This window comes from Formica exsecta, unplaced genomic scaffold (assembly GCF_003651465.1).
Source record: "Formica exsecta isolate Colony F162 unplaced genomic scaffold, ASM365146v1 scaffold109, whole genome shotgun sequence".
In the NCBI taxonomy this organism is placed as follows: Eukaryota; Metazoa; Arthropoda; class Insecta; order Hymenoptera; family Formicidae; genus Formica; species Formica exsecta.
The window spans coordinates 307,646-323,591 of record NW_021848428.1 but is presented as its reverse complement, the minus strand read 5'-3'; the positions used below and the strand labels follow the sequence as shown (position 1 = coordinate 323,591).

Sequence of the window (15,946 nt, the reverse complement as noted above, 5' to 3'; positions counted from 1 at the left end):
TATAAATTTTTGAATTATTAATTATAAATCTGTTACAAAAAGTAAAAAAAGTAAAATATATCGAAAAAACGAAAGGACAGAAAATTAGATTGCATTTAAATTGTTTAGTATTATCGTATAGAATTGAGTCTTGGTGCTTAAATTTTTGAATTATTAATTATAAATCTGTTACGAATAAAAAAAAAAGTAAAATATATCGAAAAAACGAAAGGACAGAAAATTAGATTGCATTTAAATTGTTTAGTATTATCGTATAGAATTGATGAACGCGAGTCTTGGTGCATTCGCTTCTCGAGGAAATAATTAACGGCATTCTTCGCGGTTTGGCGTCGCATTTTAATGACGGCAATTATCGATATGCGAGAACTTGTTTCTCGGAACGTCGTACAGCATAATTGTATATCGCTGGATGAATCTTGGATAAAATGCTGCGCACGATTAGACTAGCATAGGTCGAAATATTCTAAATTCGCGCAAGAATATCTCATTTTTTTCATCAATAAAATCCTTCGTTCTCTAAATACTCCATTCTAAATTGTTGCGAAATAATAATTATATGACTATCGCTTTGAGTCATCTATCTATACCTAAGAGATGGAAGGATTGCATCTCGCACCTCTGGATGTCAATGTCATTTTTGCGTCACGAGAGTGAGCGATGATGAGGATGCTGAACTGTCAATCCGAAACGTGTACGCGTGCGTGTACGCGTTCGTTCGCGATCGGCAGGATCGCTTTGCCGTACCTGCCGATGCGCTCACCATTGGCTTGGCAGAAACGATCGAGAAGTAGGTCAACCGCTCGAATGTCTTGTTGTCCGCCGCGTTGCGTCTCAACGGAGAGCCGCTTTCTCTTCTCTCGCGTACTACGATTCTTCCGTTGGAATTCTAACGTTACGCGCCTCGCTTCTTTCTCTCTTTCTCTCTTCCCTCTTTCCACGCTCTTTTCGCGCTCGTCCCCGCGCCAGCTTTTTATTTTTAATCGTCCGCGTGATCCTGATGGTAATTGAACAAACTTTGATACGCTTTGGACGTGAAACGCACACAGCTTTGATTAATTCAAGTAGAGCATTAATGATTATGCTGTTTAAGGTGCACGGAGCACCAAAGTCACGGCTAATTAGACTAATTATAATGCCGCAACAACGCCGTTTATGTTCAAGTGCGGGAGCATGTTGCACGCGCAGTTGGAGATTTGGAAGGCCGCTGTCGAGGAGTCACCGCGGAACACTCTGGCTGTTTCCTGGACTCCCGCGGGGGTGGTCCAGTCCCCGAGCAGTACCGTGACATCACCGACTATCGGAAATACAACGACAACGACGGGCAGCCTCAAGGAATCCCCCGGCTCCGTAGACTTCTCAGATGGTACGTTTTTTCCTTCTCTTTTGGCTCGATTCTTACATCATTCGACAGATATTCATCGAACGGTAAACAACGAAAAAAGACGACTCGCCTCATTTTTTCGCATTTCTCGCACGTATCGAACGTGTCTTGATGGTTTTGATGCCAAATACGATATGAAAAAAAAAAAAAGTAATTTTCGTCCTTCATCCCTCGCGTTTGTGTATTCTTTGTGTGCAGACGAGGACGAGGATTGCGCTTCCGGTCAGGGCGCGGGCGGAAGCGGCACGAGTGGCGGCGGCAAGATGCGAAACGGTGGCAGCCACATTCACTTGTGGCAGTTCCTGAAGGAACTGCTGCAGAGCCCGGGCGTCCACGGTTCCTGCATACGTTGGCTGGATCGCGGCAAGGGGGTCTTCAAGATCGAGGACTCGGTGCGGGTGGCGCGGCTCTGGGGCAAGCGCAAGAACCGGCCCGCCATGAACTACGACAAGCTCAGCCGCAGTATCCGGCAGTACTACAAGAAGGGCATCATGAAGAAGACGGAGCGTAGCCAGAGACTGGTGTACCAGTTTTGCCATCCCTACTGTCTGTGAGGAGTTTTCTTCCGGCTCTTCCTTCTCCTCCCTAAGAGCCCCCTTTGACGCCCCCCCCCTTCTTCGCGCGCGCGCAAACCTGCGATTCTTCGGAGCGAATGACTTCAGGACGAGCCCCGCACGAGGAGATCGAAAGGTAAAAAACTTTGAGACGACGATCTGCCGTGTTCGATGTTATCCCGCGACGATAACGCCGTGGCCACGGCCGGGTCCGCTTAGTACGCCCGTTTTGGGCGACCACTTTCGCCTTACGTTTATTCCTCTCCCTTCTTCTTCTTCTTCTCTTTTCTTTCTTTCTTTCTTTCTTTCTGTTTCTTGCGTTGTGTTTTCGAGTTTTTTTTCTCTTCTTTCAATAATGATATGTATATGCATGCGATTTCTCTTTTTCTCTCTCTCTTTCTCTCTACCGAATCGCTCCTGCGCTTCGACGAAGTCTTCTCATCGCGAAGCGACGATGCGAGTGGGTAGAGATTCGCCAGAGAAAAGGGTAGAAATGACTCTTTTCTCTTTATTCTCACGATCGCTTGTCGGCACCAGTTGTCGGGTGTCCTCGAGCTGTCCGAGCAATACGCACGATATATATATATATATATATATATATATATATTCGACGAGATACTCTGAGCGTGCGGAACTATTCGCTGCTGCTCGTGGTATCTATTCTCTCGACGGAAGCAACGAAACAGAAATGGAACATTCTATTTTTTATACCAAACATTTTTTCCAATCGCTATAATCACCGTCCTTCCGTGCTCACGTCGCGAAAGAGATGTAAGTACAAATAGAGGTCTATCGAAAACGTGTCAAAACGTCGTTGAAATGTGACTGTTAGCCGCCTGATAACGTCGTTTTAATCAACATTTTTGCAATTTTATAATCTCTGGCACGCGTAAAGTTCGGGAAAATATTTTTATCTCTTGAGGAGGTGTTTATTAAGTCGTCGAGAGCGTGCCTTAGATATGTGCCGTGGGCATCGCGACGTAGGACGGAAAATCTCGCTCGATCAAGAGGCGCCCGTAGATCATCGATCGAGAGCTTGCCGTTTGAGAGAATAATTAATCGACGATCGTGTTGCGCTCGAGGCGTCCTAGACGCAACGACTGGTGCTGGTGATTTTGGTCCCATATATCTATGATATATTAAATGCTGTATGTTCCATGAACGATTAGGCTTTAAGATGACTTAGCTACGTAAGTGTATTGGGGGCTCACGTGAGCCTCCCTTAGGTTACTCGAAGAGATTTTTTAATTTTTTTTCTTTCCTATTTTTCTCTCTCGTTTGCGTGTCATTACGACATCGAAATCGCGTCCATCTCTTGTGCTTATAGTTTGTACGAACCTTTCTCGCGCATTGTATTTTATACAGCTTTCCTTGACGCTCATTATTCTCGTTTAGCGCAAGTTTGTCACTCTCGAGATGAAAAAATCTTATTACATGTTTCTCCATTTCTATCGCACATATTGTCTGAATAATATCCGTTCGCGTAATTCATATAATTCATATTTGTTTTTCTGTTACTTTCCTTAAGAAAGCATTATCTTTGTATATTTGAACAAATCCGAAAGAAAATATTTTAGCAAGCTCGTTATTATTATTGCGATTTCGAATACGTTATTTTAATGGATACAAGATACAATTAACACGATTAATTTCACGCATTTTTCAACGTAGTTAAGTATAGCATTCATACTAACGTGTTCACATTCGCTCACCGATCGGTTGTACATATGGATGTTTGCGGCATAATCATTTTATTCGTTTTATCTATTTATATTATTTTATCCGATATATTTATATATTTTAAGATATAAAACAATCTTACTAGAAAGTGCGCTCTTTAGCGCTTTGACATGCCGTTGATGTCAATTCTGTGACTGATATCAATTTCATCTTGTCAGTTTTCTTGTGTAGATCGTGAATTTAATATCACGGGAATTATTACGCGGCCTTTCCTCGACCGTGCAAAGATGCAATTGATGAACAGTGCAATTACATCTGTGCATTCATTACCGTCGGACTTGAATCATTCTGAGTCCACTATGATGTCATTATTCAGAATTGTGACGAGTAGAAGAAAAATAGGCTCCTTAAAAAGAATGAAATTTAAATGATTTATACTTTTTTTATAAAATATCGGTATTGCCAAGTTTCATCCCATCATTGCAGTTAATTATTGTTTATTTTTTTGATGCTCTTAATGGCAAGGCTGCTAATTTTTTTCGCGATAATGTCGCGAATTGACATTCATCGCGTAACGAGCGATGATTCTTTACTGATGGCGTTTGGACTGCTGAAAGATTCGAGTCAACTGTTTCGAATACAGAAACTGATGCCAAAGAACATATGGCGAATGTCAGGTAGTTCTATCGAGGAAATGGATTTGCTCGCGTAATTAGATCGTAAAGCGCGCTTCCACGGCTGTTAGATTTCTACGACACGTTATTTTTTTTATGCGGCCTAGTATGGAACGCTCGTCAAATTGGAAGTAGACCGAGGCGGGACCTCGAAACTCGACTGTAATAAACTGTGTGTGAAATTGAAAAAAATATTTTAAATGTTAATTGATGTTTATGAATTACCTCATATTTCTTTCAATTTTTCGAAAGTCGCGAGAAAATGTAACAGTCTGACGTTAATATTTCGTTTACTTCGACGAGAATCTTTATACAAATTCTTTCTATTACTTTATATAAAACTATTAACATAAACAATATAAGAAAAAATATTTTATTCTCTTAATGAAACAACACGAATCCTAAAGTCGCTAAAAATTTACATTTATATATCGAGAGTCATCAGTCCGTTTCGTACCAGGCTCTACCGCATATATATTTTATATTTTATAAGTTTAACGGTAGTTGATTCTTCAATTCTGCGATAAAACCCGAAGGCGGGGAAGATTTATCCCCCGAAGATTAATCCCGTTGTAGCTACAATAATAGAAACAGGAATGAAATTGAAGAGCGCGGTTACTTTTGCACAGTTAGGTAAAGAAGCGGAAAATAATAAAATCGGGTGAAATAACAACGCAAATAATACCGAATAGATCCCAATTGCGCACAATATGGTATCGCAAAGCGCGGCTCTTGTGTATATTTGTGTAATCAACTATTATTTATTAAATTAATAACTCTTAAGGTAAAGTCGTATAAAATAAGAAAATTGATAAGAAGAACCAATTTTTTTTGGTTAATATATATGGAAACGAAAATTGTCTGTCCATTATAAAGGGCAATAAGGCGAATATTATTTTTGTAAACAATGTTTGTTAAAAGGCATATTTTTTTATATAAAATTCAAAAGATTTTTTAGTAAGATCGTCAAATATTAATATTGAGACATGAACGATTCAAAAAGAAAAAAATTTATTGAATTAAATCAGAAAATTGCAATTATAGCCAAGAAAGTTTTATTTTTCAATTAATTACACAAGTAGATTTTATTTTAGCAGAATCTTAGCTTGAAGTTTCATTATATTACAAACAAGATAATATTTTTGTTAGACAGAAAAAATCATTCTTCTCATTATTTACTTCCATTACCAAATATCTTATAGGAAGGGATAAGTATGTATAAAAAGAACTGTTATTATTACTGATATTGGAATTTATTAGAAATTACCAGTGCAATTAATTTATCTTGCTTGAGAAAAAGATCGGAATGTGGCAAATTGAGAGAAAATTGTGCTTCCATTATCCTAGTGATCTTCGGCAATCAGAATATAATTATAGATTGTTTGTTTAACTAGTAGATGATTATCGATGTGCGCGCATTAAAATGTACATATTCGCGGCTCTAACGAGTAATATTATATATACATATATATACATATATGTTTGTATAATAATCGTAGGTTAAGCGTTACTGGTTTTATATGAGCAGAGATTTAATTAGCATTAAGCGTTGATTTCCTTAACTGCGATCTTACTACAAATAAAGACATTGTTGTATACATATGCATATATTATATATATATTTATATACTCATGTTTTGACTGTTGTAATGAGATTAAGTTGAGTACGGCGTATCGCATGAGATAATAATTGTAGATCAAAGCTCTTCTCAAAACACGTCGGTGTATTGAGATCGTGAGGACAATCTTCTCGAAAATCTTCGCTGAAGATATATATAGATTTAACACGTCGATTATAGAATGCGTGGGCTGAGATGAGCTTTGATGAGAGCAATAATATAATAATAATGATAATGTTAATATTAATATATACGCACACATATATAAATATATATATATTTTCTTACGCCGATATTTTTCATGCTGCCGACATTCGGAGCGAGTTACTAACACGCGAAACAAACAGAAATAAAAAGGAATAAAAATTTCGTACATTTTGCGTGTTTGTTATTTTATTCCCTTTCGTTCAATCTCCTCTCTCTTGGAATTTGCGCTGTATCATCCGGAATCCCCCGGAAACTTTCGTTACGCCAACGCTGAAGTAACGGAACGCATTTTTTGAACATGTCACGAATCGCGCTTAGAAGAAGCGAAAGCGACGAAGTGAAAGTCTTTTGGTTGAATTTCTAATTGTCGCCGATGGCGATTAGATCTGTACCGATCATTATCTCCAAATTTCGCATAGCCATTATTCTTCAGCAAAAGAAAAATTATTCTAATTGAAATACTATATTTACGCTAAGAAGTTGATAAAAAATATTTCTTGTTTTCCACATATACCTAAATATATATAATACTTTAAGATATATCTTAAAATATTATACTCGTAGAAAAGAATGGTTTCTCGATACTTTTGAACGAGATTGATAACGGAATAACTTAGCATCGCGAAGAATTTAACAGGTGAAAATACGGACTAAGATATTAATTTCTTTGGTACATGATATCTTTTTATCCGCGAGCGACTCGCGCGTATGAGACTTTATCGATTACTCGCCGATAGCCACGATGAGGGAGTATTTGCTCTCGAGAGTTCCCCTCGGGGGCAATCCAACCGGGGAACTATGGGCATTCTAATTTCAGAATCGACGTCTTGCGGCGCGAAAGGAAGAAAAGAACCTCGGCGAAGAGGGAAGGCGAGAATCTCGCCGCCATAAAGATTCGTATCGCTCTGGAAACGTCGAGGAAGAGCACGAGGAGGCGGTCTTTCTCTCTCTCTCTCTCTCTCTCTTTTTCTCTCATCGCAACCCTCGGCGCGAATGGGCGTCCCTTTTCGAGATTTACGACAATTTAATCGCGCAATTAATCTAACACCTTGTTGCAACAACACCTCGCGTCGAGCGGCGGCGGGGAAATAAAAATTGCGAGGAGGGAGGAGTGAGCCCAGCTTCGATCTATCGCGGCGGATATCGCTCGGGTCGGTGCGAGGTTTAACCACGGTGTTAAAGGGGATTAACGCGGCGGTAGGGGCTAGGGGCGCAAAGGGCGAGAGAAGCGATAGCCGCGGTCTTATAGCAGCAACCATAAGCGCGGTCGCGGAGAGTTGCGTCTCGTTATAGACGCGATAAATGAGTCTCCGCGATTTTTATTGGACCTTCATTGTTTCGCGATCGCTGGCGAAGAATCCAAGACCGAACGGCATAATTCAAGAGAGAACGCGGGTCTCTTTCGTTTAGATGCGAAAACCTCCGACCAATATCGGCGTCACGATTCCTCCTTTCGTATACGAACGGTATCCTTATCAACGTGCACGATATAACGGCGTATGATTATAAAGATGTATGCGCTGTCAGTAGAGAAAACGCGAATCAAATGAAGATGTTAGTACAAACATGAAGAAAAATTCAATGCATTTAAAATAAAACTTCATTTTATTGCGTTTGTTATAACTAAAATTATATTTTTATGAAAGCTTTATTACAATAAATATATTTGTTTGTATAAATATATTAATTGTATGAAGTAAGTTTTTAAAGAGAAAATTTATGGGGGGGAGGGGGTACCCACAATCTCTCTGACATTAGATCGCACAAAACAATCTTATTTCCAGAAGATTGTGAATTTATATAATTCATACATAATAAAACAAATTATCTGAAAATATTCATCATTTATAAGTTATATAATGCAATTTTTTTTTTTACGTAAGTTTAAATGTAACTCGGCACAATCATCGAGAGAGAGAGAGGGAGGCGTATAAATTTTCCTTAAGATCCTCTCGGCTGTTGTTCTCCGCGACGAGGACACCCCCGCAAACGAGCGCGCGGACGCGTGCGCGTTCACGCTCGCTCTGTCTGTACGACCAAGGACAACAACATTCTCCGCAAAACTAATTGCCAGGTAAATATATACGAACAACGAGCGCCAGTGTGCGCGCGTTTACGGACGACACGGCAGGGACCCCGCGAGGGCCCCCGTTGTCTATACGTTGGAATTTATTGCGCTTGCCTGGCGCAGCGATAGCGGTGCGGGAAAGAAGAGGGGGTCCACACACAGGAGGGGGAGGAGAGAAGGAGCAAGCTCTCGTACGAGAGCGCGTAATTTATGCTCTCATTATGCAACAACCAAGATTCATTACGAGCGACACACGTTGTCTCGCTTCGGAGATCGATCTGCGAAGGACGATCTTGATGAGCGTTATGGTATTAAGGCAACTAAAAAGGGAGAGAGAGAGAGAGAGAGAGAGAGAGAGAGAGTAAGAGAGATTAGGCCTTCTTGGTGCACTTTGGGGATCAAATAACGAGATACTCTGCGCGCGAGATTGCGTATTGATTCGTTGCAATTTTTATTTTAGAAACAAGTCCCGATTTATATCTCGCGTCTGTTCTTCAAGAGGTAAGTCGAGAACGTTTGCAAGTCGAGTCTCTTTTCTCTCCCATGATGTACGATTATTTGATGCGCTTGGTGAACTTTGTAATGTAAGATGTTCATAAATGAGGAGAATAGTAATTTAAGAGTCGATGCGATGCATTCATAAATACAGATTCTCTTATTTTCTTAAATGCGCATAGGTATTCTACTGTTTATACTAAACAGTAATTTATGATGTAAGAGATTTTTTTACGGACGGAGATACATGCCAGATGATGAGGAAAGATGAGATCTACCAAATCGAGCGATCGCGTGCAAAAATCAAAAAGCCGATAATAAATTTCTTTCCGCGTCTCTTAAATCATACAAAGGGAACTCTCTATGTTTCTTTTTTATTTATTGCAATTTAAAAAAAAATGTGTTTTTTTTTATTTTAAAGCCCTCGAGCCTCTTGACCCGCTCCATCGCAACGCACAGGTCGGGAACAAAGGGGGACAGGCTGGCAAAGGGGGCTCGCAAAGGGGATAAAGACACTCCGCCCAGACGCGTCGCGTCTCGGCTCGCGCTTTCCGTTGCATCGCGGAAACTATCGGTCACCGTAGCGGGCCTATAATCTCGGGGGCCCGTAACCGCTCCTCGCGGCCGGCGACAAAAAATCGGCAGAGAATGAAATACGGATTACAGTGGTTGGCCGGGACCGGATAATGGTGGATAATGATGACCTCGGCCGGTGCCTCGGCTACCACCCACCCCCGTCCGCCCCGATCCGTTGGATCACATATTTTCCCCTTTTCTCTTCCCTCCTCCCTTTCCCCGTCACGTTCGTCCATTTATGCGCTTTATCGCGTATCGGGATTTCCATACAAAGTTGCATCCGACGCTAGAGTCGTAACGGCGGGGTCCGCGGCGTGCACTCGCTGCGTTTCTCACGCGCTTCGTTCGTCGTTGCGTCCGAGAGTGCATCGACCTGCATTCAATATTAGAAAGAAGAAAATCGAGGAATTTCTGCACAAATCATCGTGAAAATTTTTCGCGACTTTAAGTTCACTTTTTAGACTTACAATTCGGGGGACTAAATTATAGGTAATTAATTATATTTATAATTGTATACCCCCTGGGGTCTGTGACTTGCAACGGAGATTCAAGACCGAATTATATCCATAATTTTATGTGCTTATCATCCTAATACATGTCTATATCTATATGCTTTATATCTATATGTGTGCATTTTATTATATATTTCTTTAAATATATATTTTATATTATATAATCATAAATAAAAAATCTTGAATTTTGTCATCATATACATCATCTACTTAGAGTTTAATGTATAAAAAATATTTGAAGAATACACAAATATACATACGAAATTCATATTTGAGATTTATATATATTTTAATTTATATGTAATTTATTTTTATATTTGCTTCACAGAAAATGATAAATAATATGCTATCGCGAAACGTCTAAATCTCGATTTATTCAACGTATCAGATTTTAATAATGGAATGATGAAAGGATATTAACGGCGGAATCTTTTGTTGAGCAATCTTGCGATGGTTTCTAGTCAACTGAAATATCAAAGCAGCGAGAACCTTCAAGGCTATAAGTTTCGTTTCGCAAAATGACACTTATGGTCGACGCTCCGATTAATGCACCTCGAGTGTGCTTGCATGTACCAAGTATCGGCATAACGGCCTTGTTGCCGTCCGAGCAACGGCCGACGTCAATTCAACCGATGAAATAAATCAAGCATCGATCGCGAAAGCGGATCCCGAGACTCGCAAGTGGGATTAATGCACAGAGATTTCCGATATATCGAGACCGCGAGAATAAATCAGTCGCTATATGGGAGAGCGCGAGAGGGGCGCGAAAGTGCGAAGGACCGAGAATCAGCCGCCGGGTAAATCAATCTGCGCGTAAAATACATTACGTGGATATCCGTAGAAATTTGACTAGTATTATACAATCGGGGATAAGAGGTAATTTAGAGTAACTTCTTCGCTCTCGATTAGAACTTTTTAAGAGATTATAAGAGTTTAGAATTAAAAAATATAAAAAGATACACTCAAAAAAGTGGTATTGCAACTACAGCAAAAATTTTCTGGGTGCGCAAAATTAACTGAGGTACATAAATGATTAGCAAATACTGTGATATCGCATATGTTTCGCATTTAATCAATCTAAGTGACAGAGACAGAATTTATATCTGAACTGTTTGTGAAATTTAGAAAGAATGTTTTTCTGTGGCGCCTATCCATGTAAGGCCAATCATACTTGTTATAAAGTTTGACTGTGGTACACAGAAAAAATTAGCGACAAGAAACAAATGAATATATAATCCTCACATATAACATATTTGTATAATGCGCCCAATCTATCTAGCTCTTTTAAACAATTTCTCTCAATTTTTCGATGCTGCAGTTATAATTGGCAGTTATATTTCTCACAAAGATCGTTCTAGCTGTAGTATCGAAACTCATATTTATCCAATGCAGTGATTAACATTTGGCAATGGGACCTAAATTTTCTAGAAGATATTATTAGAATATTGCTGCTATAAATTCTATATGTAACAGACAATATTCTAACAGATACAAAAAATAGCGATAAATTTTTGTTGTGACACCTAGAAATCTACCTATATCAGCAAGACATTTTTTTGAGTGTACATTTGCAATTTTAAATTTTTACTTTTTTAATTTTGTCATTTTTTATTCGCGCGATGGGATTTAAAAACTTTATTTTTTTGTAAAACTAGACACATCCGAACTTAGAAGCTGTATTCCTTCAAAAAATTTTGTTTTTTTTTATACTTGAGAACAAATTTTTATTTTTAAGAAATTCAGAAAAAAGAAATCACTGAAAATAATGAGTGTAAAGATAAAAAATATTTTTTTATTTTATATAATTTATCGAGGTTGAATCTCTTGGCTATCATGTAGATGCGCATAATTATTTAGAACACCATTGTTCTTTCCAAATATCTTTTTGCAATTTTTTATATGAATTTTGTATTATTAAAAAATATATATTTTAAGAAAAAGAAACAAATATTATTTTTCTATTTTAAATAAAAAATTTACATCCTATGAAAATGTATTCTATTCTTTGATTTGTTAGAGAATATAATGTAATTTTATAATATATGTATCTCAGAGAGATATTGCGTTTCTTCAAAAATGTTATGCAGTAAATACGCCGCTAAAATTCGGTGAATTAATGACAGTTGGAGCTATTTAATTCTTATATATTGCTGCAATAGAAAAGTCATCGTCTCTGTAAAATAGATCGGCGAGCAAGGTGTCGACAGCCATCTCGAGATACGTGCGCGAACGCGAACATAAATCCAAATTAGCAGCAACATCGCGGTCTTCCTTTCTCCTCCTCTTTACCAAGAATGATAATAAATCGTGATGCAAAATTATCGGATCGTTCGCTCGAATATCACCGATTCCCGTTCCGAGGCGATGCCTTTCGCCGCGAATTTAATACTTGAAATGATTTTGAGAAAAAAATCGATTCTTGATATATCCTATGATATATCATACGATTGCTGATCTGGAGATACGTAGGATCGAAATTTATTCCGAGAATTGTAGTTGCAAAAATTCTAAAATCCAAAAATTGAAAGATTTAAATTGCAAGGAAATTAATGAGCTTGATTTGTCGCATTACGTTAATTAGCGCTAAAGCTAATTTTAACGATGATCCCTGATGATCGACGTTACGTCCATCTACAAAATTACACCGCGATACTAAGAGAGTTCTTCCTGATAAAGTAGTATGAAATGAGATTGTATATCTCCTGAGTTAGCGTACAACGGATTTTTCAAGCCACGCGAGTAAGCCTGGCTGTCTTTAACATCTCGTCGGTGAACACTGGAATGACCGTTCCTTGGTAACGCGTTGTCGTTTACCGATCGTACCTATTTCGTTAGATGGCTCTTGCAGTTCGAATTGACAGCGAAACTCGATGTATTTTCAGCATAGAGAAATTGTATCAAAGTTTCCTAATTGTGTTATTATTATTATTATTATCATTTTACATATAACTCTGGCAAGAATTGGACATTTTAGATAAAACATGATTCAAAATACACATATTATCTAGAGTTGCGCATTTGAAATTTCAATGTTTTTCAAAATTATTTATTGTATTGATTTGTTTGATATGTTTATTATATTAATGTTTTTTTGTATGTAGTATTAACAAATTTACATAAAATTCTAAATATAAAAAGATTATTGCATAAAATATAGAAATTCTTAAATTATAAAATTTAGAAAAAGGGTAACAAAATAAAGTTACATTGTCACAAGAGTTTGTTGAATAAATTAAAAATATTTCTGTGTTTTATATTGCCATTTTTCTAGTCCAATAATTATCTACATATTTAATTAATATTATTACCAATTACCAAATCTGCGTTTATATGAATGTTTAATGTACTATAAATGATGTAAACGAGTTTTACTTTACGATAATATATAAATGCTTCCGTTATTCTTTATTATTAATTGTGATTTGGATACTCCATTTGTTATTACTTCCAAATATCGATAAAGGATTAGCTAATCCATTGCATTATGCTAATATTCTAACTATAAGCGATCGAAGGGAGAAATGATACGCGTTACGAAATTGCGTATGCTGTCGCAAATCAACCCCGGCTTGTACGGTATTGCATGTAACTTGCCTTGTTCAATGCTCGTGTGCGTGGGTTTCGGTGTGTAAATCGTAACTTCTATACACCTGTGGAGTTGGCCGACGAATAGCCAGGAGAGACGTGTGTAATCGACATTCTCTCCAATGACGCGTAATGATTCAGAGTTGTGAGGACGACGCGCGATAGTGAATCATATTTCTGCGACCTGAAAATCTTTTTTAACGAAGGTCACATTTAATCTAACGCGTCATTGCCGTTTGAGTGTGTGGGTGCTTGTATAGGTACATTCGATACTGAGTCACGTATATTTTTAACGCGACCGTATACGCGTATTTCTTTTTCCATAGGATAGTAAAAATTGTGATCCTTATGATGGACATAAACGGTAAATGTTTCGAAATGTTTTTTTCCATTTTTTTTTTACCAGAACAACATAGGCGCGCGCTTTTTTTACGGACATTTTCCAATAAATATATATAAATCTAAACTTTTTAATCATTCTTTTATAAAATTCAATTTCATTAATTTAAAAAAATTACCTTCCTTTATAATTCTTTATAAATTTTTATAAATCTTAATAAAAAATCATAAAATAAAAAAAAAATTATTAAAGATAAAATATTATTCTGACAAAACTACAGAAAAATTATAGTAGATAGACTTCTGTTTCTCAGAAATTAATTTTTTCGATGTCGTATCACGTATCAAAATATTTCTAAGTTCCGAGGAAATATGAAAATATTTTGGAGCCCCTTTTTCTCTAGTCTCTCGATTACTGTCTTTTTTGCTTCTATTTTATTCAAAAACATTAATATAATAAATATATAATAATTACGGTATCTCTCTTAGTCTGACTCCTCCCCTTCGCGGTATCTCTCTTAGTCTGACTCCTCCCCTTCGACCTGTCCGGCATGGGTGACCCTACCGGTAACTATTAGCGTTTTCGAATGAAGCAAGTTTGATCGCTTTGAGAGCGATTAAATCCAATTTACCATGAATATATGTTTGATTAAAAATAAGTTTTAACAGAATCTGATTAATATAAATATATGTATATTAATAATATAATTAATATAAAGTAGATCTCCCTTTTTTGTTGTTATTTTGGCTTTAAAGCGTAAAATTCTTTGCCCTGATTAATCAATCAAACGCTTACTTGAAATATTTCATTGATCAGAATGATCAAACTTGCTTCACTCGAAAACGTTATACGTTACCGCCGGCATAGCTCTCATGTTCGTTAGGGCACTCAAACCTCCTCACCCGGCAAATGCCTTCGTTAAGGTGGAGATACCATCGAGGAGGAAAAATTTTTATTTTAATTCTTTTTCTTAATATATAGGTTTCTTTTAATGAACAAATTTTACAAATTTGTCATATAAAAAATATAATATACAACGAATTATATAAAATGTATATAATATATAATTACAAATTATATAATACAAAATAATTTATTACACGAAAATGTCCGAAATATTCATATAATGCAAAATTCACGAGAAATTTTTAGATCAGATATAACTGATAAGCAACGATTAATGCGATATTTATGATTAATGATCAACATACAATTACAAAGTTTATTAAGTTTTAAAACAATGCAAACAATTATGACCAAAAAAGTCATTAATAAAAAGTTATCGATTGTTTTTCAATTAAGAAGAAAAAAAGTATTTAGACTATTGGCGCATTTTGCGTAGAGTTTCAAAGAAAATATCCGAGAAAAGATAGACGAAGCTTCGATGTAAATCAACGATTAAATCACAAGATAAACGACAATTTAATGTTTGCGAAAAAATGCGACGAATAAATAAATCAACGATAGCCGTAATACTCGATTTCAATGTATACATATGTAATTCTTGGAATAATCGGAGGAACAATATAATTAATATATATTTAAACGAAAATGTTTTGAAGAACATTTTGAGCGCTTTTTATAATCGCGTCTATAATATAGAACATTTGTGAATATGAAATCTAATGCCCGATTTATTTTCAAATGCGTGATTTTATCACGCAAATAATCATCAAATCATCAAATTGAGAATAAGATATAAAATGTATGTACCGTTTCGCGGAGGATTGACTAAATAGGATAAAATCATATAAGTCTTAAGATACCGTTATAAAAAAACTACGTTAGCGCCACGTTCAGTGGAGGATAACTGGCCCAATAATTTGACCAGATCAAGGTCCCTCCGCCAGATAACACGCCGGTTAATATCCGACAAAGACAAGAACAATCCTAAAGATGGAGAACGATCAACTTCTTGCTTCTACATCAAACCCCGCAAGATCAATTCGCAAAGAAAAGTTAAGTGATCCGTTGAATATTAGAGGCCCCGCTGTAGGAGGGAACGAATCCCAGATCTTCCGGACTACTCCCGATAGCAATGATTTCGGTAACGAATCAATAACAGTTACCATTGTCATTATTTTCAATTTAGATTGAGATCTCCGCGAGAAAATATGTTCTTCCATTATTAAGAAATATATCTCTAATATTGAAAAATAAATGAATATAATGATTTTATGAAAATGTGGTTACGAACGACTATAATAAAATACATGCATCATTATTGTAGCTAGTGTTAAATGTGCGAGTACAAA

General features: G+C 36.9%; 1 protein-coding gene across 1 annotated transcript in view; it reads left to right on the top strand.

The window, feature by feature from the left end:
* The window catches only part of LOC115235026 (DNA-binding protein D-ETS-4), a 77,779-nt gene extending 71,496 nt beyond the window's left edge, over window positions 1-6,283 (top strand). The window contains exons 5-6 of the mRNA XM_029806510.1: window positions 1,162-1,363; window positions 1,580-6,283. Of these exons, the coding sequence (XP_029662370.1) occupies window positions 1,162-1,363; window positions 1,580-1,935 (558 nt within the window). The 3' untranslated portion in view covers window positions 1,936-6,283. The remainder of the gene's footprint in view (window positions 1-1,161; window positions 1,364-1,579) is intronic.
* Window positions 6,284-15,946: the final 9,663 nt, after the last annotated feature.